At 41.2% G+C, this 27,651-nt stretch overlaps 1 protein-coding gene across 1 annotated transcript; it reads right to left on the bottom strand.

Annotated features, from left to right (window-relative positions):
- Positions 1–770: 770 nt before the first annotated feature.
- On the bottom strand, positions 771–26,070 carry LOC146640132 (Golgi apparatus protein 1-like). Its single transcript, XM_085350144.1, has 26 exons — positions 25,756–26,070; positions 17,885–17,914; positions 15,777–15,863; positions 15,478–15,693; positions 14,590–14,793; positions 14,319–14,390; positions 13,982–14,168; positions 13,336–13,553; positions 12,903–13,024; positions 12,094–12,195; positions 11,222–11,375; positions 7,822–7,959; positions 7,494–7,580; positions 7,316–7,378; positions 6,529–6,642; positions 6,183–6,271; positions 5,946–6,063; positions 4,119–4,211; positions 3,864–4,001; positions 3,181–3,304; positions 2,944–3,086; positions 2,671–2,772; positions 2,442–2,549; positions 1,873–1,993; positions 1,436–1,542; positions 771–1,219 (listed from the first exon to the last, which is right to left on the bottom strand). Exons 1-26 carry the CDS (start codon positions 26,068–26,070, stop codon positions 1,052–1,054), a joined length of 3,420 nt encoding a protein of 1,139 aa, XP_085206270.1. The 3' UTR covers positions 771–1,051.
- Positions 26,071–27,651: the final 1,581 nt, after the last annotated feature.

Raw genomic sequence — 27,651 nt, 5'->3', positions numbered from 1 at the left:
GGTTTAACAGAAGTACCATCTTATGGTGAAAATGAGTATTGCATGAAAGGTACAGTCCAGTCCTAGTTCAGCTCTAGTTGACATCTCTAAGTCATAGCAATTCTTTCTTCACATTCTTCTCGACATTTTAGTTAACTTTGGAAGGTTTTAAACCTTTTACAATTAGTACTTTTAAAGCTCCATCATACACAGCTGTACGTCTCTGCATGTCTCACTGTAGACTACAAAATCTGTATTTAGCTGGATTTCCAGGAAAAAAACATAAAAGATCAATCAAACTCAAAAGAAACTAAAACATCATCAGACAATAAATAAGGCATAATGTTAAAAAACAAACAAACAAAAGTGCAATGAAGTTAGCATTTAAATTAAGTTTTAAAACCATGTGCGCAGGACAATCCAGTCAATGACAATATTGAGAGCAGCTGGACCTTCATTTCCAGTCAGTAAGAAGCGAGATGGATCTGAACTGGTCCAGATGAAGGAAGAGAGGATGGGACTTTGTCACTGATGAGAAAATGTTTCAAAGCAACAGGAACTTGTCAGAATTCAACCACAAAGTTGAACGACTCAGGCTGCTGCAGTCACTTCCAAAGAAACGGTTTCCTGTTGCGCTGCATGCTCCAGTCGCCATTAAATATCACAAAAATAAAAGCGTCAGGACTGAACCGGGGGGTGGGGGGTGGGAGAGCAATTCTAGCCCCAGAAGCAACAGCCCTCAGTCACATCAAGAACAGCGCTTAGTTAGAACCTCAAACAAGATCGTCAGCGAAAGCAGATTTGTTTAAAAAAAAAAAAAAAAACCATGATTGAGGAAAAACACTTGAATCAGACAGCCGGTGCTATCGCAGAGTTTGGAGATGTCCAAAGGGAGATTTTAGGATTCATTGAGGGGGTAACGGGGTCCAGAGCTGGGCACTGGTGTTGGCACTGTGCAGGCTGGCTGGTTACAGATCGGGCATCTGAGAGAGGAGGGGGAGGAAGAGGAGGAGGAAGGTAGGGAAAGGTTTAAGGGCTCAGTTCTTTCGGAAGCATCGGGGCGCTCAGTCTTCTATCGGTCCTTCAGTTCTCTCGTCACTCGCTTGGTGATTCGACCGCACAGCAGCCCCACCAGGAACAGGACGCACACACTCAGTGCGATCATGAACAGGATGTAGTTCTTGGAGGGTGATGTCATCACCTGCACGGCCAGGTCTGAGAAGCCTTCTGCTGGTGCCACCTATAGCACAGAGGGAGGGGGCTTGCGTCAGTGTTTGCCTGGATAGAGTGAAGTATCTTTACACTAATAGAATGATTAGTGCACAAATGTTTTGAGGTACTCACAGCAACTACATTACGCAACCTAACAACTCTTCCTCTGATGCTACCTGTGTGTTGGCATCAGGGTGGAAGCTCTAGTCCCAATTGTCACAGTAATCCAACTACTGATGTTTACCTTTGCAGCATAGCTCCACATGTCGATGCGGTCTTGAAGCCTCTTCTTACACTCAGGCTGAAGGCGAACTCTCTTGTCCTGTAACGCCTCCATCAGACACGACATCTCTGCATGGAGAGGGACAGAAAAATCTAGTTTTGGTGACCAAACACAGTAAAAAGAATCTCAGTAAAAGACATTCAAACCCCTCAGCCTCCTAGTAGAAGCACCTATGGTACCAATTTGAAAATCCTATGTTGCCTGATTCTTGAGTTTTTGTTGGCATGACAACAATGATACCCCATGAGCCTTTCAGGCTGAGGTAAAGATGGACAAGCAAACTTTATTAGTAAACAGTCATTGATTGGGAAGCGGACTCTGATTAGAATACTTTCTTGACTCCATCTAACCAGCCTGACAGTTTTGCACAAGAAGAAAGATTGTGTGAAAGCACCCACGTCGTCCTCTGCCCGGCGTGATGGCAGCACAGTGGTGTTTCAGGTCCAGAGCACAGGCTGTGTGGAGGACCGGGTCCACAAAGATGTCTGCCTTACTTTCCTTTAGCATGTTCAGGACTTCCTGCAAACACAAACAAATAAGGGATATGTGAGTTTTTACATTAAGATTCAGTGAGCATTTTTTTGTTGCTGTGAAACCTAAACAAACACACCTAAAAACAAAAACATACAAGGTTACCTGAAAGTGTAACCAGTAGCTTTTGGTGGCTAATGTTAGACTTTTTTGCTAAGTGTGCCAAATTAGCTAATGAGAGTTTTCAGCCGTTTTCCCTCCTTCTTCTATGATACTATGAATGAAAATAATGAGATCATCTAGAAGCAACAGTCACAGTGACGCTAAAGTTTTCATTTGTGTGTTCAGACTTTGGCTCCTTTCATATTTTGAAGCCTTCTGAAACATACTGTACTAGTACAGTATTCTACACACTGCAAAATGTCCATGATATTTTAAAACCAACAGAAATATGCTAATAATCAAGTTCATCTTATGTTGTACTGTGGACACGTACCTTTTTACAGGCTTCCTGTCTGATTTTAAGCAGGTTGACTTTCAGACACTCTTCCACCTGACCAGTCTGCTCCTGGGCAGCCGCCTCCTCTGCGCACAATCTGGAGATCTGCAGAGGGAGAAAAAAAAGGAGGAGAGAATTGTTCATTTGTTTGTCTTTGTGTGTCTTTGTGTGTGTGTGTGTGTGTGTGTGTGTGTGTGTGTGTGTGTGTGTGTGTGTAAGCACGTACTTCTTCTGAGCAGTGCATCTGCAGCTGTCGGTCCAGTCTGTAGTCGAGCGCAGACTCCTGGAGAATCACTCTGATCTGGTCTTCGCAGTCTGAAGACAATCTCTAAAACAAACCCCGGTCAGAAAACACACAATTTCACAACAATCAATCACCATGTTATAGATTTTCGTCTTTCACAACACTGTTGAAAGGCATACACTACAACTTACAGCAAAAACAATGTCTGCCTGTATCTTTGAAACAAACACGACCTTAGTAGAGTTGTGCTCTAACCTGGTCAGCATATTTGAGTTTGAGGCAGGCGATGACCTGACCCTCCAGTTCACCGTCCTCGCTCGCTTTGTTCAGGATGGACTGGCAGAACTTTGGGATGTCGGCTCGACATGCCTTCCTCAGCACTGGGTTCAGACGGTAATCTGAAGGGGGAGGAAGAGAAGGATGAGGACAGAGGACGCTACGGTCTTTTTTACGGGACTCTGTGTGTGGTTGTGTGTGGTTCTGTGTGAATACCTGTGTTCTGTGTGATCTGCCTCTTGGTGATCATCTGTTTACACTTGGGATCCATCAGCTCACTGTTCTTATTCTGCTTTAGACACTGGAGCACATTCCTGGCATCCGCTTCTGTACAGAACCGCTGCAGGAGAGAGTAATGGTGTTTGTACAGATAATGAGATCTAGGAACACGCTGACAATTACTCCAAAAAGACCATAAAGCCATAGTTTAGTCACACTGTGTTAAACAGTTAATGTGAGGCTGTAAAACTGTACATATAAAAGTAAATATGCAGAAAAAGTAACTGAAAGGTAAATGTGTGCAAAATCACAGGAAGTCCAGAACGTGGGTCATCTGTGAAGAGGAATTAAGTCCATTTACTCATTTCAGGTTGTAAAACACTCACGTTTTTACTCCTTTAAATCTTTCTTAAACATATAGCTACTTTTTGGTTTACAATTTATATAAAGAATATGTGCTAAGATTATAAAATGTAAACCACTGCTAAAATTAAATCAGTAGAAGTTTCCTATCAAACTATTTCAGCAGGTTTTGCAGCACAAAGGTATAGATGAGAAAAAACTTTAATAAAAGAGTGAGGTTTCACAACTCTCAGTCAAAGACACAGCACCACAATGACAGAATTCAGTCCCAGTGCTTTTCCCCACGATCTCCTCTCCCTTTTTCCTGCCTCCATCACCTTGATCATCTGTTTGCAGACTCTCATGAGCTGGTAGTCGAGCTCGGGGTCGCTCATCTCCACCTCCTGCAGTCTGAAGATCCGCTGGTGGCAGCGCTGGCTGAGCTGCTTCTTCTGCTCCTTCAGACACTCAATCATCTGAGTAGGAGCAGAGGGCCAGGATGAGTGAAGACGAGAACGATAAAGAGTGGAGGCAAACAGCAGAAAAGAACAATACAATGCTTCTATTCTTACACAACACTCTGCATTCCCTACCTGAGCGTTACCAAATGCTACGTTGGGACACAGACGACTGATGTCTGACTTGCAGGGCTCGTACAACTCTGGTTCCAACCGAATATCTTCGGACTGAATGAGAGGGAAAAAAAGGAAACTTTAGTGTTTTTCTTAGAAAAATTTTTACAAAACTGATTTTTGACAAAAGTAAAAGTAGAACCAAAGTAGAACCTGGTTTTACAGATTAAATGTCCCGTGGTGCTTTTCTGTATCACAGTTCACACAGTAGTGTGTTATTGTCTAGTTTTATAAATCCTAAAAAAACTTATGCTTAAGGAAACACTAACTTTAATGCTGGTCTATAAACTGTAGGACTTAAACATTACTTGGTGGTTCTATAGTGTCGTAGTTTACACATTCCCTTAATGAGGAAAAGATCCCTAGTCCGATTCAAGATGGAGACACATGTCCCTTTTGGGTTGTGTCATAAAGGACATCTAGTGTTTAAACCACTGAACAGCCGGAAGTAGCGGTTTCTTATCGTGAGATACTGATAAGAAAAGTTCTTTCTTATAGCGACATTCCCGATCAGTGTTGACCAGGAAAGATCAACTTTGCAAGATTTCTTTCATATTACAGTAAAACTCCAGTCACCAGTGCTGCACTATGAACATAGTAAAAAGATGGATTTATCCTCCTTGTGAAAAGTGAAGTTAATGCAGATGGGCCTCGGGTAACTCCCATGGCTACAAAAAGACTTCCAGTTGTATAGAAGGATTTCTCTATGACCTCAGTAAACACTTCCCAGCTTATAGGTTTATAAGCTCAGCTCCTGGTTTCTAGCCATATTGAATAAAACATTAAGTTAGTGAATTGTGGAGGCTGTAAAACTGTAAAGAGTCCGATACGAGTCAGTGAAGTTCACATCTATTTATCTGGAAGGTTGCATGTCTAACCTGTTGCTAATAAGTAACTGCAGCAATCCCGGCAATAAATGTGCACGTTTATTCATGTTTTTGTATGTTAGAGCCCTGAGTTCAGGTCAGGAAATTCGGCTTGCGGTAATGAAGAGGAGGCTTGCGGTCATGTTACCTCTATGCCACACTAGCACCTACAAGTTCTCTTCTCCTCTGCCTTTGGTGTAAAACGTATGCGGCTGGTCTCTAGACACATACATAAAACATCTATTCAAGATGATGGAGCACATTAAGGGAGTTTTTCCTTCCCACTGTCGCCAAAGTGCTTGCTCATAGGGGGTCATATGATTGTTGGGTTTTTCTCTGTATCTATGAAGCGCCTTGAGGCGACTTTTGTTGTGATTTGGCGCTATATAAATAAAATTGAATTGAATTGAATCTGTTTGTTGGAACATGTCAATGCAATAACTATATTCGTTAGCGCAACACTATTTTTTTCTATTAAGCTACTTGTGTGTTTCATATATGTTTCAATGTTAGCTAATAGGTGTCACCACTGTTTTGACAATAAGGAGGCTTTTGACTTTTTCCCACACTGCAGGTTTATTGACCCATCCATCAAAAATACGTGAAACTGTCTGTACATTTTTACACTTTCATGTTGGCAACAGTGTGAGGAGCAAGTTTACAGTCATTAGCTAATTAACCAAATTTAAAGATAATCCCGGCTGAAGACACTTCTATGTTGGCTTCACTTTTTATACCTGGATGCTATGTCCATTTTTATATACAGTCTAAAATTAAGTTTAAAGTGCTGAGATCAAATGACATAAGCAAAACATTGTGTTGTCATGGATACGTTAGGGGTTAGGTAACACTGTGGCTGGCAGACTGTCTGAAAGAAGTCTGAGTGTGTTTGCATGTGTGCGTATGTGTGTGTGTGTGGTACCATCTCCAGCTCCTCTACCCGCAGCTGTTTACGACATTTCAGAGACACCCTCTGCTCCCTGGCCTCCTGCAGCGTGTCATTCCTCACTGTGGTGCTGAGGCAGATGACAACATCCACTCTGCAGGGTCACACAGAGAGTCACTTATGTCCAATTAAATCAGTTAAAATGTTAAACTAAAGCTCAACCTCAAGGAGATTTTGCACTATTCTCATTGGTTAGCAGTCATAGAGTCTCACTTTTTCTTGATGTTTGGACACAAGCGCAGAACATCCTCCTTGCAGGCCATTTTGAACTTATAGGAAAACCGGAAATCCTTCATTTGAATCTGAGAGAGAAGCACAGGGATACTATGGTGATAGTATTATCCTTTTTTCGTTTTTACAATTATTTGCATTTATTTCATTCTTGTTGTCACTATTGTGTAACTCAAAAACAATATTCAAATATTAAAGCTTCTCTGAGTCTATCAGCTCTTTGAAGATAAAATTCAAAATCAAAGACAAGAACAACAAGAAAAAGAAACTGGTATCACAGAGTAAAGAGAGAAACAGAGACAGAAAACAGAATTTCATGATCACTCACCAGCTGGAAGTGTGTAACCCCAACTGCACATTTGTCATTCATCTCCTTCTGGTGTTTATTCTGAACCAAACACTCCATCAGATCACCTGTGTCGATCTGGTTATCAGCTACATCCTGCACACACAAATAACAATGCAAACATCCAAAATCTTTCTATTTACGTGACATTCAGGGACAACAACGCACAACACCACCACAGTGTCGTTGTTCAGTGGAATAAATGAAAATGCTCCGACTATACCCCGGAAAATAAATACACGGCTCAAAAAAACGTTCCTTCTTACACAAAAGAACAGATACTGATCCTGTTGATGGGTTAAGGACCTCCTACAGTCTTGTCCAGCTCTCTAAAGTAATTGTCTCTCTTCTGGATTAACAACCCTCTGAGCTATTAAACTAACCAGACCAATATTCTAGAGTTTTCACTGACTTGATGCTATAGTCTAAATAAAAAGTGTTCCTTTGATTATTTTAACGTGTATATTCTTGAGGAACCACACTGAATAACATTTATTTTAATGCAAGCAACAGAAAAGAATGCATTAGTGTTGGCCAACCCATGTGTAGGCATGAACACAGTAAAAAAACAAGACCAAAAGCACTGTGAGCAACTGAAACATATGTTTACGTACCCTGCAGATTTTTAGCATTTGAGGTTTGAAGACAAAATGTTTTAAAGTCTCTTTGACACAATACCCACTCTACATAACTTCACAAACGGGCATGCAACAGGTTACCGCCACCACTTTTCCCTCACGTGTCCTAAGGTAAAGTCAAATATGCTCACGTGGCAGTGTGCCTGAATGACGGGCTCACAGGCTCTGATGAGGAGAGCGTCGATCTGGATGTCCTGAACAACGAAACAGACAGCAACGGGTCATAAATGTGAAGGTGAGACAAGAACCACTTGTGTCAACACTGTTTCTCTAACAGCTCCTGCCTGCTTTCGGTTTAGCTTTGCTAACCTCTGACTCCAGCTCTGTCAGGTTGCCCACGACGTCCTTGCAGCCGGAAACTAAGTCCTCCAAATGATCCTGCAGACATTCCAGCTCCTGGACAGAGGCACACATTCAGCAGCAAGAACAAGAGCATTTCAACCATTACTGTGCGGCAGCCCCTAATGTGTGAACCTCTGCATCTATAGGCCGGTTTACATGTGAACTAGACTAGTCCCAGTATTTTCCAGCCACAGGATTTATGACACTGTGTGCACATCAAAGACCACAGGCTGCCAGAATGGCGTCAGAGAACTCTAACAGATATAAGCAGCAGTAACGGCCGCTGTGTGCTCACCTGTCCAGCATCTGTCTTTTCGCTGCACCACTTGCCGAGGTCGGTCATGCAGCGTTTCTGCAGCTCTGGGTCCAGCTTCACATCCAGCGCCCTCTGGTGGAGAATCCTCTGAACTTCCACCTTACAGTCCCGAGATAACTGCAAACAAACACATACATCACTGGTCACAAGGTTGAAACACACACCCATTCACAGTTTTCTTCTGTGAGGACCCATGATGACGTGTGGATGTGTATTAAGTAGTTTAGTAAGTGCCAGGTTCTGATATATAATGAACATTATTGTCACAATCATTTGCCTTTTTTCCCCAACAGAATTGCACAGACCCTGCTGGCAGAGAACACCCTTTACAGGGTTTTATGTTTGGCGTTGTAGTTGGTTTGTTATTTGTTTGCTTACATTCTCAGTCTGCTCAGTTAGTCTCTCTCTGGTTGGGGCCTTACCCGGACTTCCAGTTTTTATCATTATCATGTTATTTTGGATGGAGGAAATGGATAGCTAGTTAATTAAATTAAATGAAATGTAGATTAAATGGGTTTCAAAGGGGTATAAATTGTAAGCTATATGTAGCTCACTAGATTAAAAGGGGGTATTATGCATGATTCATAGTTAAAAACATGGGTATCTTACACTGGGTGTTGATGTAGCCTCTCAGTTCATCGTCTACCTGATGCCTCTCACAAACAGAAGATTTAAACAGCGGTTGGTTGCTCTGAGATCATACAGAGCCGGCACTGTGCAAAAGTCCTGAGCCACCCCTCATTTCTTTGTATTTTGCATCCAAAGTGAGTTTCTTCTACTTTAAAAAAAAAAAAATGGTCCGGAGCAACAGTTCTCCAGCTTTCAGAAGATCTTTGTTTGACTTCTGCTGCTTTTCCCCTCATTTTTTATCCAGTTTTTGTACAGTCTGTTTTCAGAGGACTGTTTTTACACCTAACTCCAGGCCAATTTGAAATTGTCTCGGAATGGTGTGAAACGTGTCCCTCAAAAAGCTGAGGAAACTAGTGGCAGACCTAAAAAAATATCTACAACAGACAAACAATATAAGTAAGTCATGTCCTTAAAGAAGGGGAAAAAAACAGCAAAGCACCTGAGAGAACTGCCCACAAAGACTAGACTGACTGACTGAAGAAGGTGGCCATGAATTTCCATTTATGTTTATAATACTTTACTGGACCAGTTTCCCATTAACTATGTGAAGAAATAAGGGCTGCTCGAGGCTTTTGCATAGTACTCTATAGTAGCAGTCTGAACCCTGAGCTTGGGATTGTTTGTACTGATCGAATTTTTTGGGGAACTTTAGAACTATACAACACAAAATAAGGAAAACCATATGACCTGCACTAAAGTACTGTGTTGCAGCGCTACCTGGTGACCAAGAGATTAAAGCCCAGACTTGCTATACCAGCTAGGAAGCCAAAAAGAAATCCCCTCTGTCATCTTGTAAATCCTTATTTTCAATAATCTGTCATTTTCAGGAAATTTGATGAAAAAGCTAAAAAAAACTGTTACATTCCGTGAGGCTGTGGGAGTGTGTGGGTGTGGTGTTGTCCTCTCCCTCTCCTCCTCCTTTTTCTTGCCCCTCCCCCTTGTCTCTCTTTGCCCCTGCCGTCTCCCTCAGGAAGCAGCTGCTGCTCGTCTGCCCTCGTTTATCACCAATTACCTTCCAGAGGTGATATAAGCTGGAGGAGAGCGGCGCGTTGGGTGGGAGAGGCTTCTGGTGGATTTCCGCTGTGTGGGTCTGCACGAGGTGTTGGAAAGGGCCCGTTGTGTGTGTGTGTGTGTGTGTGTGTGTGTGTGTGTGTGTGTGTGTGTGTGTGTGTGTGTGTGTGTGTGTGTGTGTGTGTGTGTGTGTGTGTGTGTGTGTGTGTGTTGTTTGTTTGACCAGCCCACTGTGTGTGGTGAGTGTGAGTAGCTCTCAACTGAGCAGTTGAAAAATCTTTAAAAACCTGAATTCTCCTGGTTACTCATGTACTGATTTACAATAACACAGCCTGCATTGATTGAGGTCACCATCCCCATTCACCGCAGACTCTGAATGTACCACGACGCATTACTAACCTCGAGTGGCTTTTTATCTCTGTGGAACGTTTCATGCTGCCTACAGTAAAACTCTATCACGAAGCAGAACTTTTCTCCATTTGTAGAAAAAACGCATCATTCATGACAGCATTTTCAAGACAGCGCTTTCAACCATGAGCCAATCTGGATGCACTGCTTTTAAAACACGAGGGAAGTTAAATCATCACAACATGGACTGAATATGAAGCACGATTTGAAGCATTTTCTTTTGCGCCAAGTTACTTTTCAACTGCTGTTTTTTCATTATTTTTTTAAACTGATTAATTTTCATGACAAATATTGATCTTTAGTGTTTATCTGTTTAGTGGCACCACTTGTTTTCCTGCAGCTGCTCAACAGTTTCAAGTTTTAATCCAAGCGTGTTTAGCTTGCCAAATGACTGTGCATTTACACACGTAGTAAAGGCTCTTTTGTGTGGATGTGTGAAACAGCTAAAATGTCCCACTTTTCTGAACTGGCGCTCACACTGAAGGTTTGTGACACATGCATACACCATGATTACTGAGACCATATAATTATATCAAATCAAGCTGTCAAGGGTCTTCTTTATAATCAGTATAATTACTCAAAATCAGGGCGAAGTGGATTTCCAACTCATTAATTTTTTGGAAAGAGAGAGAAAGTGATTATACAGATTTTCAAAACAAAGCAGAGCAGTCAGGGTTCATCATTTGAACTACTGAACCTGTGACTTAGAAGGGTACAAGCCAGCACTTCAGTAGCAATTTGTGTCACGAGAGTGAACAACTAAACTGAATCCTGCTCCTAGATTAGCTTTCATAGTTTCATGATGGATTTTAAAATGTGCTCTTGTCCTCTGAAGGACTTGCTTTTACCATCTATATACCAAAATTAAGAGCACTTTTGCATTAGTTTGGGTGTCTTTTAATTTTAGGTTCCTGTAGCGTCGGCAAGATGCTTAAGACCAAAAGTTCCAGATACTTTTCATAACTTAATGCAGACACATCATCATTCACACTTTTAAACATTTGAAGTTCCATAGAAGTAAAGTTTGACATTAGACTGACTCTGATCATGCCCCGAGTTGTTCTAGCGCCACCACGGGGTTAACAGTTTGATTCAGCCTCGCTCCAACCATCACCATTACAATCATCATCCAGTTAACTCCTCACCAGGATCAGTACGAGCTGATTTAGGTAAAATCAGAGTTCTTACCTGCTTTTCAGATTTCGCCTGTTAAATTTAAAAAACAGAGTTATGCCTGCTGCTATGACCAAATATAACCCTGAACCAACCAAAATATTATACCTAAACAGCTTAGTGCGGTCTAAAGTGTTTGCTTCTGCTGTCAACATACCCGTCTTCCCTGCTCCTCTGTGCGGTAGGCATGGCGATAGAGGCAGGAAAAGACAGCACCCGGTGGCATCACCTCGTTGGTCTCGTTCCAGCCGTGTGTGTGGCAGAGGCGGGCGGCGTCAGCCTGACATTTCTTATAAAGGATGGGGTCCAGTCTGGAAGACAAAAACTTAATGGATACTAAAACACACCCACAAAACAGACCTTCAAGTCCTGTTTCCTGCTGATTCAAGTCATTCTATTGTACAGTTTCAGCTGGGTTTTTTTTTTGGTTTTTTTGTTTTTGTTTTTTTCATGTTACCCATCACTACTCCCAAAATCATCAGCCTGCCACATTTTCTGATACACTACATGGAAAAAGTTACTGGGCCACCTGTGCATTACACCTACAGGAGCTGCTCGGGCATGGAATCCCACACCACAAAGCTCCCAGCACTCAGTTTTTGCGCTGATGTTAATGCCAGAGGAGGTTTGCAATGCTACAGTTTTTTCCTTAGCAGAGCGCTGGTGGTTTTTACCCACTGTGCACCTTAGCACTCTTTACCTTACAATATGAAACAACTTGAGGTGAATACGGCTGTAATCTGGTGCTATATAAATTAAACTGAATTGAATTGAACTGGAACTGAATTGATAGGAAACAAATGCCACAAGTTGACTTGCTGCCATAGTGCACTTCACCCTATTAGAGAACCATGCTTGAATTCAGTGAGCTGTAGAACAACGTCTTTTGCGTGCTGATGAAAAAAAGAGGCTAAGTATCTAGCTGGACTTAATATAAACCAGGAAAACAAGCTTAAACACCAGAGAAAGTTCTACAGCTGAACAATGTCGATTTGTCGCATTCCCATCAGCATCAGCGGGCACACTCACTTCCAGTCTCTGGATATAAAATACTGAAGCTCTAACAGGCGGTGTTCACAGTCCTCCACCATCTTCTCTGTGTACAGATGCTCCATCAGGCATGACAGAATCCTGCACACCGACACACACAGACATACCAGCACATGAATCAGTGTTTACCAGGGAATCCGAAGAATGAAAAAAGGCAGATTTTGAAAGCAGGCGTCCTTCTCCTGCAGGTCTCTCTTGCTGTTTTAAGCCCCCTGTTTTAAACGTTAACAATTACATGTGATGCCTATGGGATAAACATATGCTGTTTTTTTGTTTTTATCAAACTCCAATCTGCCAGGTTAAAGTCCTACGTTTCAGCTATCGCCGCACTGTATCTTACCTGCGACATGGATATTTTCAATCTTTCATGCTACAGTTTCTAAAGCCGAAAAGCAGAAGCCAGAGAAGGTGCAGTTGAGTCTAAGCTCCCTCTAGACTACTTGAATTACAATATGCTGAATGGTAATTACGTAATTTTCAACACAGTGCGGCTCCCCTTAACTTTAAGCACATACGCGATTAAATCGTGGTCATGGTAATTAAGACTATTAATTTTAGCACTTGTGTCTGTTTTGGTTCCTTTTTTAATATTCTTATGATAAAAAAAGCAGCGTGTCACTGTTGTACTCGGTCACGGTAACAGCAGCAGTGAAAATATGAATGCTTATGTACTTATGTAAGTCTTAATAAAAACTACATTTAAAAAGTATCATCTGATTATCATTTAAAATTCCGATTAAGCTTAACCTGAAAGCAGTTGCATGTGTGCACGTGTGTAACCAACTCACATTGGGTCTCCATTGCGGATGTGTTTGCAGGCAGTCTGGATAACGGACTCGCAGGCCTCGTTGAGAGCCCGGTCGATCCGATAGTCGCCTCCTGGATCAGCAGACTGGATCAGAGTCTGAAGCTGCAGTGAGGAAAAATAATATTCGAATATTCAGGAAATAAATTTAATGGCAAGAAACTGGATTTTATTTATTTGTCATTATTTTATTGACAACCTATCAACCCCCAGTAACTGCAAATCTGATCAAACAAAATGCTGCCCGACATGACATGACAACTCAGAGTACCGTGTCTGCTGTTCGTGAAGTATTTAGCCAATACAAAATCTGAATGTTCTTCACTGACAACAACATTTTTGATAACTAAATTTGCAGTTTTATTTCATGATGACTGATTGAATGAAGGACTGATTATTTCATGCAATGGTCTTACAGCGTTCTGGCAGACGCTGTCCATGGCATTGCTCCGGTCACCACGACCGATTCTCATCAGACAGTGCAGTGTGCGGCCTTTGCGGTGCAGGCCGGAGCACTGGGCCTCGATCTCCGTCCGGCAGTGAAGCACGATCTCCGGACTGAGAGAGAAATCCTCCATCAGCATCCGCCGGTAGTCCAGCATCTCCCCCTGGCATTCTCCGCTGACCGGATGCCCTGCGTAGCACAAGAACCACCTATTACTAACACAATTAACAATGAATGCACATGAAATGTAGATAACTTCACACCCTATTCATTATGTTTGCAATTATATTTATAAAAAAAGAAATACTCTTTACTTAAAGCTGTATTCATTTACTTTTTGGCTACTCTGGGATTTCAAGGTCTCATTTAACAATATATTCCAAATAAATTCTATATAGAGAGTTTAAGTCCACCACATAAGGGTTAAGTCCAATCTTTACTCTAAGTTATATTTTGGTCTCCTCCTTTGTTCACCATCTTCTAGCTTTGTCAATCTAGTGTTAGATACAGGAGATTGATATTAAGAAGATTTTTGCAACCCTGAGTTAATGACCAGTTTTTCTCTAAACACCCCCCCCCCCCCCACCACCACCAACAACAACAACAACACCACTCACCACGGTGCACAGAAGCTTCAAGGCACAGGAGCAGGTATGACAGTCGGGCTTCACGGGCACGCGGCAGGCTGGTGTCCAGGCTGCAGCGCTGCTTCCTCAGGTCCAGCTTGCAGGCTTTAGCTAACGAGTAACTAACTCTGTAGTCCTGAGAGATGAGCTTCTGACGAGTGGTGAGAGCATCACGGCACTTTGAAGGCGAAGGAGGGGAGAAAGGTTATTAGAGACCAAACAAATTCACTAAAGTTTACTCAAAAGCCCTACAGAGTTTCATCAATCACGATCGTGCAGCCCTGTCAGCCACGCCGAGGAACAAGATGAATAAATGAGATGGTTGTACCTTTTCCGACATGGCCTCTTCAAACTTGTGATTGAACAGACACTTGTAGACTTTCCCTTCTCCTGCCTGAATCTGTGGAGAAAAGTAGAAAAGGGTTTCCGCTCTGAGATGTTAAAGGGATTTGCCAGCCCCACACAGCTTGTGTTTCTACAGTTGGAAACCAAGAGAAACCAGTTCATGTATAATTTCCATATTTTCTGAATGCATTAACTGTTTGTGTCTGATCACCGGAAGCATGAACATCATGCAAGCAGCGGTAGAGCCTCCTTACGTTCTGGCAGAACCTCTCGCGGTCGTCTCGGCAGGAGAAGTAAAGGTGTCTGTCGAGGTGAAAGTCATCTGAGGAAAGTTCCGCCACCCGCAGGATCGCTTTCTGACACTCCTCTTTGATTGGATGAGCACGATCCTGTTGCTCCACCTCCCTCACTAACGCCTTCTCGAGACAAGCGATCACTTCACCCTGGGAGTGAATGTCCTGTAAAGAGACATCAGGGATTCAGAGAGAGGGCAATGACACTCTGAATATGCTGATGATCTATAGGCATGGTGTCATAATGTAGTGGTTTACACATTCCATTGGCAAGCAAACGGTTGCTGGTTTGATTCCAGCTGGCTTACAAAATTCTTGCAGACCAAAGAGTGGGTTGACTTTCTCTTCCATATAACGAGAAAGAAATTAATGGGATTTGCAAAAACTTCCAACTATATTTTACCAAATGGAACTTAACAGGACACAATGTAACGTGGGTACAGTACAAGACTCGACACTATTTATATGTTTGAAAATAACAGTAACAAGTGTTGCAAGTGCATAAATGCTAAAAATCTTAGGGTTAGTTTAGCCCGTTTCCTGGGGGTTACTAGGCAACATGATTACAATATAATATGTAATATTGATAAGAACCTTTGTAGGCCTAAGATGTACTTGTGCGCCAATTGTGGACTGTGTAGGAGGACATCATATACAAATGGAGATTTTGTGTATTATAATAAGCACTAAATAGCCTGCACTTGCCACTTGGAGAGGTGGGTTTCCTCTGGTTACGCCACCTTATTATTTTTGTCGTTTAACCCGAAAAGCCTGTAAATGAACCTTTCCTGATTTATGGACTCCATTTTATGATTTATTAACTTCTGCATATATTTGCACAGTCCTGACCTTGTGTCCTATGTTGATGCTGCCGCAGCGCAGGCTGTTGATATCTTCTTTGCATTTGTCCATGAAGCCACAGATCAACCTGTAGTCGCTGAAGATGATGCTGGTCATCTTGGTGATATACTGGTTACACTGGTACTCACTGATGTTAACACGGTGATCCACCAGGCAGGACACCAGGTAGCCCCTCCCTCGCTCCACCTCATTACACTCCTTTATCTGAAGGTGCAGAACATTTGACAGGTCAGAGGAGAGCAAAGGACAGACCTAGAACTTCCCTGTAGAGTCAAAGGCAGACTGACCTCAGTGATGGTGCTCTTACAAATCTCCATGGCCACAGATTCAAACTTTGGATCTGTGGTTAGATTGAGTTTGTAGTTCCACAGAAGCTGATTGAGGAAAAAAAAGTTAGGATTTCAATTACAATCCAATTTATATGTTAATTAGAAATGAAACATAGTGAACATGACTAAAAAAAAGCCAACTCATTAACTACAACTAGTAGCAAAGAGTTTGTGGTGGTCGTATAAAGCATTGCATTTAATTAGATAATTTCTCTTCTTTATTTTTGGAGGAGGCACAACTGTTAAAAGTTTCTCTTGAGAAAGCAGCTTCTAAACTCACAAAGTTTCTTTGTGAATGTGATGTTGAAATAGTCCAAATCTAAGTAATCTACCCTGAACGATTTTACAAAAGAATAGTTTATTCAGAGAGAACTACGCCTGAACGATCAGACAGTCCCCATCCTGAAGACTGATGATTTTTTAAGGATTTTAATGACAGAAATAAGACCTTCCAATGTGCTCTTTTTATTGTTTTCTAATACTCTGTGTATCACTTTCTTATCAGAGGGGTTCCAGCTGCAGCATCCACAAACAACAGCTACTGAAAGTCGGTCCACCGAGAAAATAAGATAGAACAAGTGAGCGTGTGACATGTCAACTGCAGCGAGTGCTTTCCATGCTGTAATAAAGACAGTCCAAGTGCTCCATAAGCCTTGTGGTGTTTCATAAAACTGCCTGCTGTTAGCAGCCCTGAACTCTGAATATTGAAGGTTTATCATCCAGAAGGCACGGAGACGAGCTTTCGGAAGCTCTTAACGCAAAAAGAGGAGAAACTCCTAATTTAAAGTTAGACGGCGTTGATGTCAGTGACGGTCATCAGCTGGCAGTGTGGAAGCTGTGGGTTCTTCAAAGCTAGTATTTAGAGTGGGGAAGAGAATGTGAAAGGACCTTGTTAAACAGAGAAGAGAGGATCATGGTCAGCGGTCGCTGATAATTAGACTGCTTTATTTTAAATTCTCTAAATGTTTCCAATAATCTCTCCGATTGTACAGTGCATTAAAATATGCAGGTCTGTGACACTGCTCCAAAAAATATACTGAATTGAATTAGTATGCACAGACTGCTTTTTAGACCGATATTGTATTAGATTCTACATTTCTACTTGTTTACTATTTATGGACATATTAAGACATATTTCTAAGATAATATAATCCAGTTTACAGTAGTGGTTGTGGCCCTGAGTCAATAAACATACTAACATACTTGCATGCAGAACGTTTACCATGTTCACTCCTTTATATGCATTTTAATATTATATAAATATATTTCATGCAAGCAGTCATCTCATTGCACTTTATATTGTAAGGTAAAACCTCTGAAATATTAGAGAGAGAACTACAATGATCCCCTATAAGGAAAACAATTGGCTACAGTGGTGAGGAAGAACTTCCATTTATCAGGAAGAGATCTCTAGAATCAGGTTCAGGCAGGGGCAGACCTCTACCATGACTGATTAGGAGTGAGAGGAAAGAGCATACAGAAAAGTATAGAGTTAAGCAAATAGGACAAAACTAAAACCAATTATATCTGCAGTAGTTGGGGATGACATAAATGTTACAAATATTTGTTATGAATAAATTAAAGGCATAACGCAGTGATCACGAGACATGGATGGAAAAGAGTCCTCAGGTGACAAAGGTTCGTAAACTCAGCCAAAAATTTAAGTGTAAACTTTTCAGCAGTTGGTACATCACAGCTGTGTGTGTTAGGATGTTCTGTCAACCTTTGAAATTACATATTTCAATATGTTTGGTTTAAATTCTTTAACAGCAGGGGCAAATAACAGTAACTTTGACTTAAAAATCTGTCAGATGCAGTGAAATAATTCCAGCAGTCCAAGCAGGACAGGTATGTACCACCCTGCATATCCAAAAGGCTAATTATCACATTTGATTTCTTGGTGAGTTAACTTTAAGCCAAACAGACTTGGTTAAAATTTTGATTTGGCCTGACAGCATTAGCCGAGTATGAAGGCACGCCTCTGTTATATCTTTCTTTGTCTCACACTTGTACTGTTTGATTAAAAAGTTCTGCGTGAATTTGTGTGTTTTAAAACAAATACTCACATGGTTGCAGTCAGGAGCAATATCAATTTCCTGCAGAAAGACAAAAAGAGGGAGAAATGTGAATCTTCAATTCAATGAAATTTTATTTATATAGCGCCAAATCACAACAACAGTCGCCTCAAGGCGCTTCAGTAGATTTAAACATCTTTCAACACTCTAGTTTAATCCATGCTTCCATCAGAGAGACACAAATAGTCATTTGTGCTTTAAGGGCTACCTTGGTATTTTTACTGCCATATTTTGTCAACATGCTGCAACAATGAGATTTCCAAGTTTGGCAACACCCTAACCTAAACACGCATCGGAACCAAAAACCAACTCTGACAAACTCCAACTTTCAAGCAGCACCATAGCCAGAGATAAAAGGAAAAAGTTCCAGCACCTGCTTGTATTTCTTTGTGCACTGGTTGAACAAACTAGATATAATAAGATAGTAAGTGTGTTTAGAGGTATCGGAAGGTTTTTTGTTTTATTAGTTATATTTATATGCTGAACCTACTGCACCATGCATTGGTTAATAAACCAACAACAAGACTCAGCAAAGGCACGGTTAGTTACACTGAAACCCTTTAAAACTGTTGAGCTTGTTGGCAAGCAGTCCATTTTCCTAAGGCCATGTGAGTATAGGCAGAGTTTCCAGTTAAATGTTGCTAATTTTCATTATATGACGATTGTTAAGACTGATTTTATATCACCAAGATTTGGTCATTTAAAAATCTGATATACTGGGCAACGCTTTTTTCATTCAGACACATAAAAACAGATTTCCCTAAAATTTGTTTATGCACAGTTATCTAAGAATTTAAGACCGTTTTAATTAATATATGCATTTTTAAAATAAAGTTTGTTTTACTATCAAAAGTTGTTGACTACTGATTTACACTATGCTCAGCTATGCTTGTGTTCATGGACTTGTAAACGTGTTTCCAATACAGAATAGCGCCCTCTGACAGAAAACTATGCAACATCAACACTCATAATATGGTTGACGGGTGTTTCTCCCATTGCTTCTTTACTTTTAGTTATTGGCCATTATAAATGTTGGTCCCAATAAATCAACAAATAGATAATATTGGTTAATATATAGCCGGGTGCTAATAATTGGTATAGGTCAATTAAGTTGGTCAATATATACACTTAAGGAGCGAAGCTATATTTGTATTATCTTTTATTATCTTCACCCAATGTAGTTTAATGTTAGCATGACATCTAAGAAAAGATGGAACTGAACTATTAACAAACTGATTGGAAACTCGGGTAAATTTTGCTACTAGTAAGTAATGTGGCCTAAAAGCTAAATTTTCGCTTTTTGTAAAGTTACTTTGTACAATTTAGGACTTTTATCACAAGGTAGAATTCTTCTATCTGCATATAAAATTATTTAATGTTGCTATCCTGAAAGATGATTTTAAATGAATAAATCTGTGCTCTAGTAGCCACAAAAAGAGGTGGGCCAAGTACGATTTGCAGAAACGTTGAGCTAACACTAGCTTACATAATATCAACCCTATTTCAACTTCAGTCAGCCACTTTTCAGAACAATATACATAAGGCTTAGATAAACTATAGCCTTTCATTTTTTGAAGTTCTGTTGCCTTAGTCAATTTAGATGGTGTTACACTTTTGTTCAACAAGGGGTTTTTTAATATCTCGGAAAAAACATTTTTGTAAAACCAACCTCTGCAAAAATAAAGGAAAGCAGTGCAGACAAGAAATGTGCCTACTGACTCGCCTACTATGTAAAACCTAGACTCGTGCTCCATGGCTAAATCGAAGGTAGGATTTTAGTGCAACTGAGTGAGATTGAAAATACATAGAGTGCATTTTTGGAACTGTCCCTTTAGCTTCAGAAAGAACAGTTCAAAAATACCACCAACATTGCCCTAAAGCGCTGAGCAAAGTAATGTTTTTTTTCTCCAAAACGCAGCAGTTTAATATGAACAAAGCAGCAGAAGCTCTTCATAGACTCGCCCACAACATCCTTGACTATCAGACAAAAGCCAGCAGCAGAAGCTCTTCTTACATCTCCACATCACTTTGCTGTAAAAAGACATGAAAGCACTTTGTGATAACTCTGCTGCGCCCACGGGAACAGCGACAAAAGGCCTTCTTTTGATTTTAAACTCTCATTTCCACTAAATGCTTCAGACACAAAGAAATCAGTGTAATAAGGATACAGACCCTTGGTGGGTTCCCAAATTAAAAAAAAAACTAAAAAAAACTAGTCATACTATGAGTTATTAATTAATGAAGAGCTGATCCATTCACATCAAAGGCTTTTGAAAAAAGACCATATTAATCAACTAGACTGATCAAACTGAAGTGGAAAGGATAATTGTGCCTTGGTAAGGGGCAGAGAGATAAAACAAATTGGGGCTGATGTGTTCCACTGAAGACTCTACATGTACAACTCTATACATGTTAAAAGTAGCCTGGCTTTTTCTGCGACTAAGTCATTGAAATAACTATACAGCAGAAACTACTCATGGAGATGGACACACCGAGAGATATCACTAATCCCTTAACGCAACTAAACTTTTAGAGATCTTTTTATGTGTCATTGTAGAGGCAATGCTTACAACTTGACACTAGGAGCCCCAAGAAGAGATGAGAACTTGTCAGTTTGGAACAAGCTTTATCTGTCATACAGATGGCCTCACATTTGACTCTAGAATATTACAGTGTACAAAAGGGTTCATGATCGACTTAATAACTGAAAGGTGCCTACGCATAAAAACACAAGCTTAAATCATCACACCTCCACCACCGAATAGGCTTTTGCCCTGTTAAACCATCCAAATTAATGTAAAGGAAATAGCAGTCTATCAGAGTTAAAGATACTTCATCATCAATTTAAACATAAACAGCTTTAATTGTCCATTGTATTAATGACCCGCCTGGGGCTGTTTTTGTTTGACGGGACCAACGGTAGCCTCTTTCTCTGTGACTACATCAGCGTTTCCTTTAAATCCTGAACATTTAAATCCTGGTCAGAGGGCCCGGTGGCGCCAGTGTCCGGCAGCCTCGCCTCTGTCAGTGCACCCCAGGGTGGCTGTGGCTACAATGTAGCTTGCCATCACCAGTGTGTGAATGTGTGTGTGAATGGGTGGATGACTGGATATGTAAAGCGCTTTGGGGTCCTTAGGGACTAGTAAGGCGCTATATAAATACAGGCCATTTACCATTTACCATTTACCATTGCACTTAGGACAACGATGTTACTACGGTATAAGCAGAAACACTGAGTAAAAAAAGAATTGTAGGACTGCAAATGCTACCCATAGCTACACAGCATCCTGGCACGCTATCTCCCCATAGTTATTATTTGTCACAATGCCTTAATGACCACAGCTCTAGAAATATCCCTGGCTTCTTTCTGCTATTGCAAAGTGACTTGCTGTTACTTTATAACTGTGTTGCTGTTTCTCAGACGTCTATCAGCTGTCAGATTTCAGGGCTTACACCACCACAAATAGATTCTCAAACTGGGTGTACTGAAAGCTCATGCTGCTCAGCTGCCCCTGTTACTGCCACTATATGTGTGTGTGTGTGTGTGTGTGTGTGTGTGTGTGTGTGTGTGTGTGTGTGTGTGTCTGTGTGTGTCTGTGTGTGTCTGTGTGTGTTTCTCTAGAGAAGAGGCAGATTTATAAGAGCCATTTACCTCTTCGGGAGGCCACAGCTGTTATAGAGTCAAAGCAATGTAATTATCTCTGTAAAGAGGGCATCACTCAGGGCTGCTGGAGGAGGTGTCTCGTGTGTGTGTGTGTGTGTGTGGTGTGTGTGAGTGAAAGAGCAGATGAAGTTAACATGATGATTAAAAAAAAACTCACAAGGGAAATTTTTTTCAGGGACAGTACGGGTTGTGTAACAAATGGTTTGCAAGATAGCTCATTTAAAATATTCTTTAATGTAAAGCAATTATAATTTCTTATTGGCTATGAACACATTATATGTTAAGTCTTTTATCATCATCATTTTGTCCTCCATTATCTATTTATACAGAACCATGTAACTGTGTATATCTGTGGAGTACAGTGCAAAATGAGACTGACGTGGTGATACTTTAAGCTTTTGCTGTATTTGTGACAATGACTGAGGTTGATAAAAGACATGGAAATCTATTATCACTGTACAAAATGTCTTTTAAATGTATTAAGTCTATCAGTGAACATGTGTCATTTTCTATTGCATTAAATTATATTTTTTTCATTATTTTGCTCTATATTGTATATTGGCCAACTTATGTTAACCAGACACTTGATTAGGTAGACCTGTTAAAGTGCTTACTAATGGAAATATCTAATTAGCCAATGATATGGCAGCAACGCAAAGTATTTAGGCATGTAGCAAGGGTCAAGACAGCCTGCTGAAGTTCAAACTGAGGATCAGAATGAGAAAGAGAGGTAACTGAGGTGTCTTTGAACGTGGTGTGCTTGTTGGTGCCATGCTCTAGTCTGAGTGGAAGGCAACAGTAATGTGATTGCAAGGTATGCAGACGAGCATCTCTGAGCAAAAAACACATTGATCCTGGAAGCAGATGGGCTACTGCAGAAGAAGCCCACACCAAGTTCTTGTCAGAAAGGGAACCTGAATATAATTTGCATGGGTTCAGCAAAATTGGAAAATAGGAGACTGGAAAAAGTTTCCTGGTCTGATGAGTCTTTAATACAAGATTTTTCATGGTGGAGTCAGAATTTGAAAACATGGATGCATTCTTCCTTGTATCAACAGTGATGGTGATGCTGTAATGGAATGGTAGCCCATCAGATGATAGTTACTTCCAGCAGGATAATGCAGCATGCCAAAAGGCTCAAATCATCTTCAACTGGTTTCTTTTTTGACTGGACTCAAACATTCTCTATGAACAACAGATTTTAATCCACCTAAGGACCTTTGGGATGTGATGGAACAGGAAATGCAGATCATTCATGTGCAGAAATCTGCAGGAACTGATGCTGTCATGTCAATATGGACCAAAATCTCTGAAGAATGTTTCCAACAACTTACTGAATCTATTCCCCAAAGACTTAAGGAAGCACTGAAGGCAAAAGGGATGTAAACTCAATATTAACAAGATGTTTTTTAATGAAGTGACCAGTGAGTGTGGATATAAATAACAAGGTAGATTCTCTACCAGCCTCCTTCCTTTTTGCTAGACCTAGCTAAATGTTCAGTGCAATACAAGAGGCTCTCATGCTTTCCTGAATGTTACCAAACTACAAAGTGTGGGGTAATTATTGTAAATGGGCTGGTTCTTACAGTATCTAGCCCTTTTCTACTCTAACTGAGCACTCAAAGTGCTTTTATACGAGGAAAATTGCTGTTGCGTTTTTCTGAAATGACAGAAAGTTAAATCAGCTCCTCTTTGAAACCATTTCACCGTAAACTTTATGAAGAAAAGAGAGAATTTATTGCAGGAATGTCTTATTACTCTGCATTTTTCTCAGCTTTGTGTACCAAATTTCCTACTGGGAAAAACAATTATACATAAAACTAAATTAAATAAATAACTTAAACATCAAAGTAAATCAAAAGTGAACACAATCTATACATCTAGCATAACAGAGAAATGTCTTCTGCTTGTACTTTTAAAATAATGGAATTTAGTACGATACAAATGACAGAACAAATTCCTTATATGCTGAATTTTTAGGTCTCAATTTGGGCCGCTGAATTTTTTGTTCCTTTTAAAATATCTGATACATGTGAAATCTTGGAATAGATCTAAATTTGTGATCCCAAACCCCCACAAAAAAAGCCAAGTGAAATAAAATAACACGGTTCAAGTCAGTATTTCCAAAACCCTTCATATGGTTTTAAAATTTTTATGATTGTTTTATAAATATGAGCTAGTGTAAAGGATCTTATCAGGAAGAGATTAATGAGTAATCTGACCCTGTTTTAAGTTGGTGTGTGTGTGTGTGTGTGTGTGTGTGTGTGTGTGTGTGTAGCCTTTTAATCAAACTGATATATTTTTCTTTAGATTTGAATCCAACTTTTTTAAAGCAGAGACAAAAAAGCAAACATTTACAATATAAAGGAAAAAACATATCGCTGTATGTATGTATAATTATTTGTTGAATTTAAAGCATTTTTCAACTAAAACCATCACGAAATGTACTATAGTCACGTCACAAGCTCGGGTGACTTCTTCAGAAGTGCTTTAGTGTTTTACCCAAAGATGTTCAATTTAAAAATGACACGAGGCAGGAGACTTTGCTTGAACAATCACTTCTAATAGCTGCAGTGCAGCTTAGGACACTTTGCATGAGGAAACACTTTTAAAATAATTAAATAGGTAAGAAATGAACTGACCTAGAAAGCAAGATAACAATCTGGGGGGAAAAAATCAGATTCAGACTGTAAACTTGCCTGTAGCTTGCCTCCACCAGTGTGTGAATGTGAGAGTGAATGAATAGTGGCATTGTAAAGCGCTTTGGGTGCCTTGAAAAGCGCTATATAAATCCAATCCATTATTATTATTATTATAAACACTGTATGTTTATCATATGGTCATGTAATAAAGCAGGCTGTGAGGGTATCCTTCACTGGACGCATTAAGAGTGAGACTGAAGAACTGCAAGACCACAGCGGTTACTGATTAACAAACAAATAATTTGATCTCTAGTTGTAGTAGTGTCCCTTGCTTGTTTATTTATGGAAAGAAATTAGATAAAAATAAGAGAATCTGTGCATGTAGGCGGCCAATCTTTAAACAGGCACAGAGTGTGAAAGTTGGTTGTATTCTTCGTCACTATGGCACAAAGAAACAAGACAGGAATCATGTTTAACTGGGGTTTAACTTCAGCCGGCAAGTCACCTGACAGCTGGATGACTGCACTCACACCACACACTTCACACCTCACCAGGTTAATAAGTACTGCACTGAGGTGGAAAGAGGGGTGGTAAAAGCACAAAGCACATTAAAACCTCTCCCTTAAACTACAGAATGCAGTTGAGACAGCCCTGCCAGGTGCAGAGGTCGAGAAGGGGGTGAAGTTCATTCGGGATGTCACGTGGAATAAATTAAAAAATGATTAAACAGTTAATCAGATTAAGCCTGATATTTTTGGTAGAGATTAATCTATTTGTTGTTTAAAGACTAATCAGGTTTCATTTAGCTAGTTGCTCTTCAGCCTACAGCCTAAACACAACCAGTTTATAAGCATTTATAACAGCAGACATGATTTTTGATTGTGCTCATGGAACATCAGTTAAGGCCACACAGACAGAGTAGTGTGGATTACTACAGGGGATACCTTTTATTTACTCCTGGGGCCACAGGGCAAGAGCCTCTGTGCTGAAGTGTGAACATTCCTAGGTTGAAAAACACACAATTTACTTAAACATAAAAAAGTGAGCAGATTTTCAGGATGAGGGGCTTTTCACACAGTCTCATCAACTGACCACAAGCAAGTAAGAGAAAACTAACAGGTAGATATCAATTTGGGATAAAATCTACACTTAGCACTTGAAGACCTTCAAGTTTCGTTTTTTGAAGGAACTACGTTTTTTGTTCACTTTTGTTAAAAAACAAAACAAAAACAAAAAACACACACACACACACACACACACACACACACACACACACACACACACACACACACACAGAGTTTTAAAAGCACTAAATACGCCACTATCTCTGTATGCGTGTGTGGATGTCGGGTAAATCGTGGATTTTTGACGTACTAAAAGAAAAAGTGTGTTTAAACGGCTGCCCGGAGCGTCACACGGATGGAGGTGCAGATGTTCACCTCTGCATCACAGCCATGCTGACAACCGGGGTGACTAAACCCACTGGGGCGACACACCCAGCAGATGCCCATCACCTCACCTGAACCCGAACACTTTACCGTGGGGAGGGCGCCTACCTCTTTGCGGTCCTGCAGACACTCCAGCACTGCCAGGTTGTTGGTCCAGGTGTGCTTGGGACAGAGGCGGGTCAGGTCCTCCCGGCAGGCCTCCTCTTCCGACAGCTTCCAACCGGTCGCCCTTCGAGGCTGTGAGGCCCCAGCGGCTGCGGCTGCAGGTGCATCCTTCGCCGGCGGATCAGCGGGTCTCAGGACGGGCGGGTTGTGAAGCTCGGCCGGGCCGCTGGCAGCCTTCAAGCCGAGGACGGAGCCGAAACTGCAGAGGCACACGGACGACAACAGCAGCAGCAGCTGAGCGCGACTGTACGCCGCCATCTTCACAGCACTGTCAAGCTAGTCCTAATACATGACGACATCACTTCCGGTCAGCGAGGTAACAGTGAGCTTTATTTACCGAAATAAACACACAACTTCCGGTCACTTGAAAAATAAATAAATAAAGCTTTACTGTACTCCTTTAGTAACAGCGTCAGTGTACCCATTGTTTTTACATTGTTGTTTACTCTAGTAAGCAATACGACACGATGATCACGTCACATGATCTCCAGCTCTAGTTTATAGCGATTTATTTTCATTTAATAGCATCAAAAAGAATCAAAGAATCAACTAAATGTAGGAAAAATAACGCGAATAAACTTTTCAAATATAAATAATTGTCGTTTATTTACATAAGCATGTTTCCACACAAAACTATCAGCCTGAATTACTTTTTTAATGCTAGATATTCCCCCACCTTAAAAACAAAACAAACAAAAACAAAACAAAACTTGTTTCGAAGTTCCTGCTCTACCTTTTTTTGTGACAACAAATACATTATTTCTTTGGCATCCATTGTACAAGGACAATGCAAGTCCGAATATTCAAACAATTGTTGGATATATCCCGGGAAGTGCGCACACTGTGTCTGAGGAGGATGTGCGGAGGTGCTTCAGGAAGGTGAACGCACGCAAAGCTACTGGTCCGGACGGGATTCCCGGCCGCGTCCTCAAGTCATGCGCGGCTCAGCTGGCTGGAGTGTTCACGCACATCTTCAACCTTTCCCTCTCTCTGTCTGTAGTCCCAGCCTGCTTCAAAATGGCCACCATCGTCCCTGTACCCAAATCCTCCACCATCTCCTCATTGAACGACTGGCGACCTGTAGCGCTGACCCCCATCGTAAGCAAATGCTTCGAGAAGCTGGTCAGGGACTTCATCTGCTCTGCACTACCCGACTCACTGGACCCTCTACAGTTCGCATACCGCCACAACAGGTCCACTGTTGATGCCATAGCCCTGACACTACATACTGCCCTGTCACACCTGGAGAAGAGAGACACGTATGTGAGAATGCTGTTTGTAGATTACAGCTCAGCATTCAATACCATCGCCTCTGTCAGTGCGCCCCAGGGCAGCTGTGGCTACAATGTAGCTTGCCATCGCCAGTGTGTGAATGTGTGTGTGAATGGGTGAATGACTGAATGTAGTGTAAAGCGCTTTGGGGTCCTTAGGGACTAGAAAAGCGCTATACAAATGCAGGCCATTTACCATGCCATCGTTCCCTCGAAGCTGGACAGGAAACTGCAGGATCTAGGACTGAGCAGCTCCCTCTGCAGCTGGATCCTTAGCTTCCTGTCTGACAGACGCCAAGTGGTCAGACTGGGCAGCATCACCTCATCCCCCGTCACACTGAACACTGGTGCTCCACAGGGGTGTGTACTGAGCCCTCTCCTGTACTCACTCTACACCTACGACTGCACGGCCACTAACAACTCCAACATCATTGTGAAGTTTGCGGACGACACTACAGTGGTGGGTCTTATCACTATTGGTGATGAGACGGCTTACAGGGAGGAGGTCAGCGCCCTGACCCACTGGTGTCAAGACAACCATCTCACCCTCAACGTCGCAAAAACAAAG

The sequence above is a fragment of the Diplotaxodon limnothrissa genome, linkage group LG1 (genome assembly GCF_057381915.1).
Source record: "Diplotaxodon limnothrissa isolate DT_005_m linkage group LG1, D_limnothrissa_male_GT1.1, whole genome shotgun sequence".
Taxonomy (NCBI): Eukaryota; Metazoa; Chordata; class Actinopteri; order Cichliformes; family Cichlidae; genus Diplotaxodon; species Diplotaxodon limnothrissa.
Note: the sequence above shows the minus strand (reverse complement) of the source record. Positions and strands in the feature narration are given on the sequence as shown.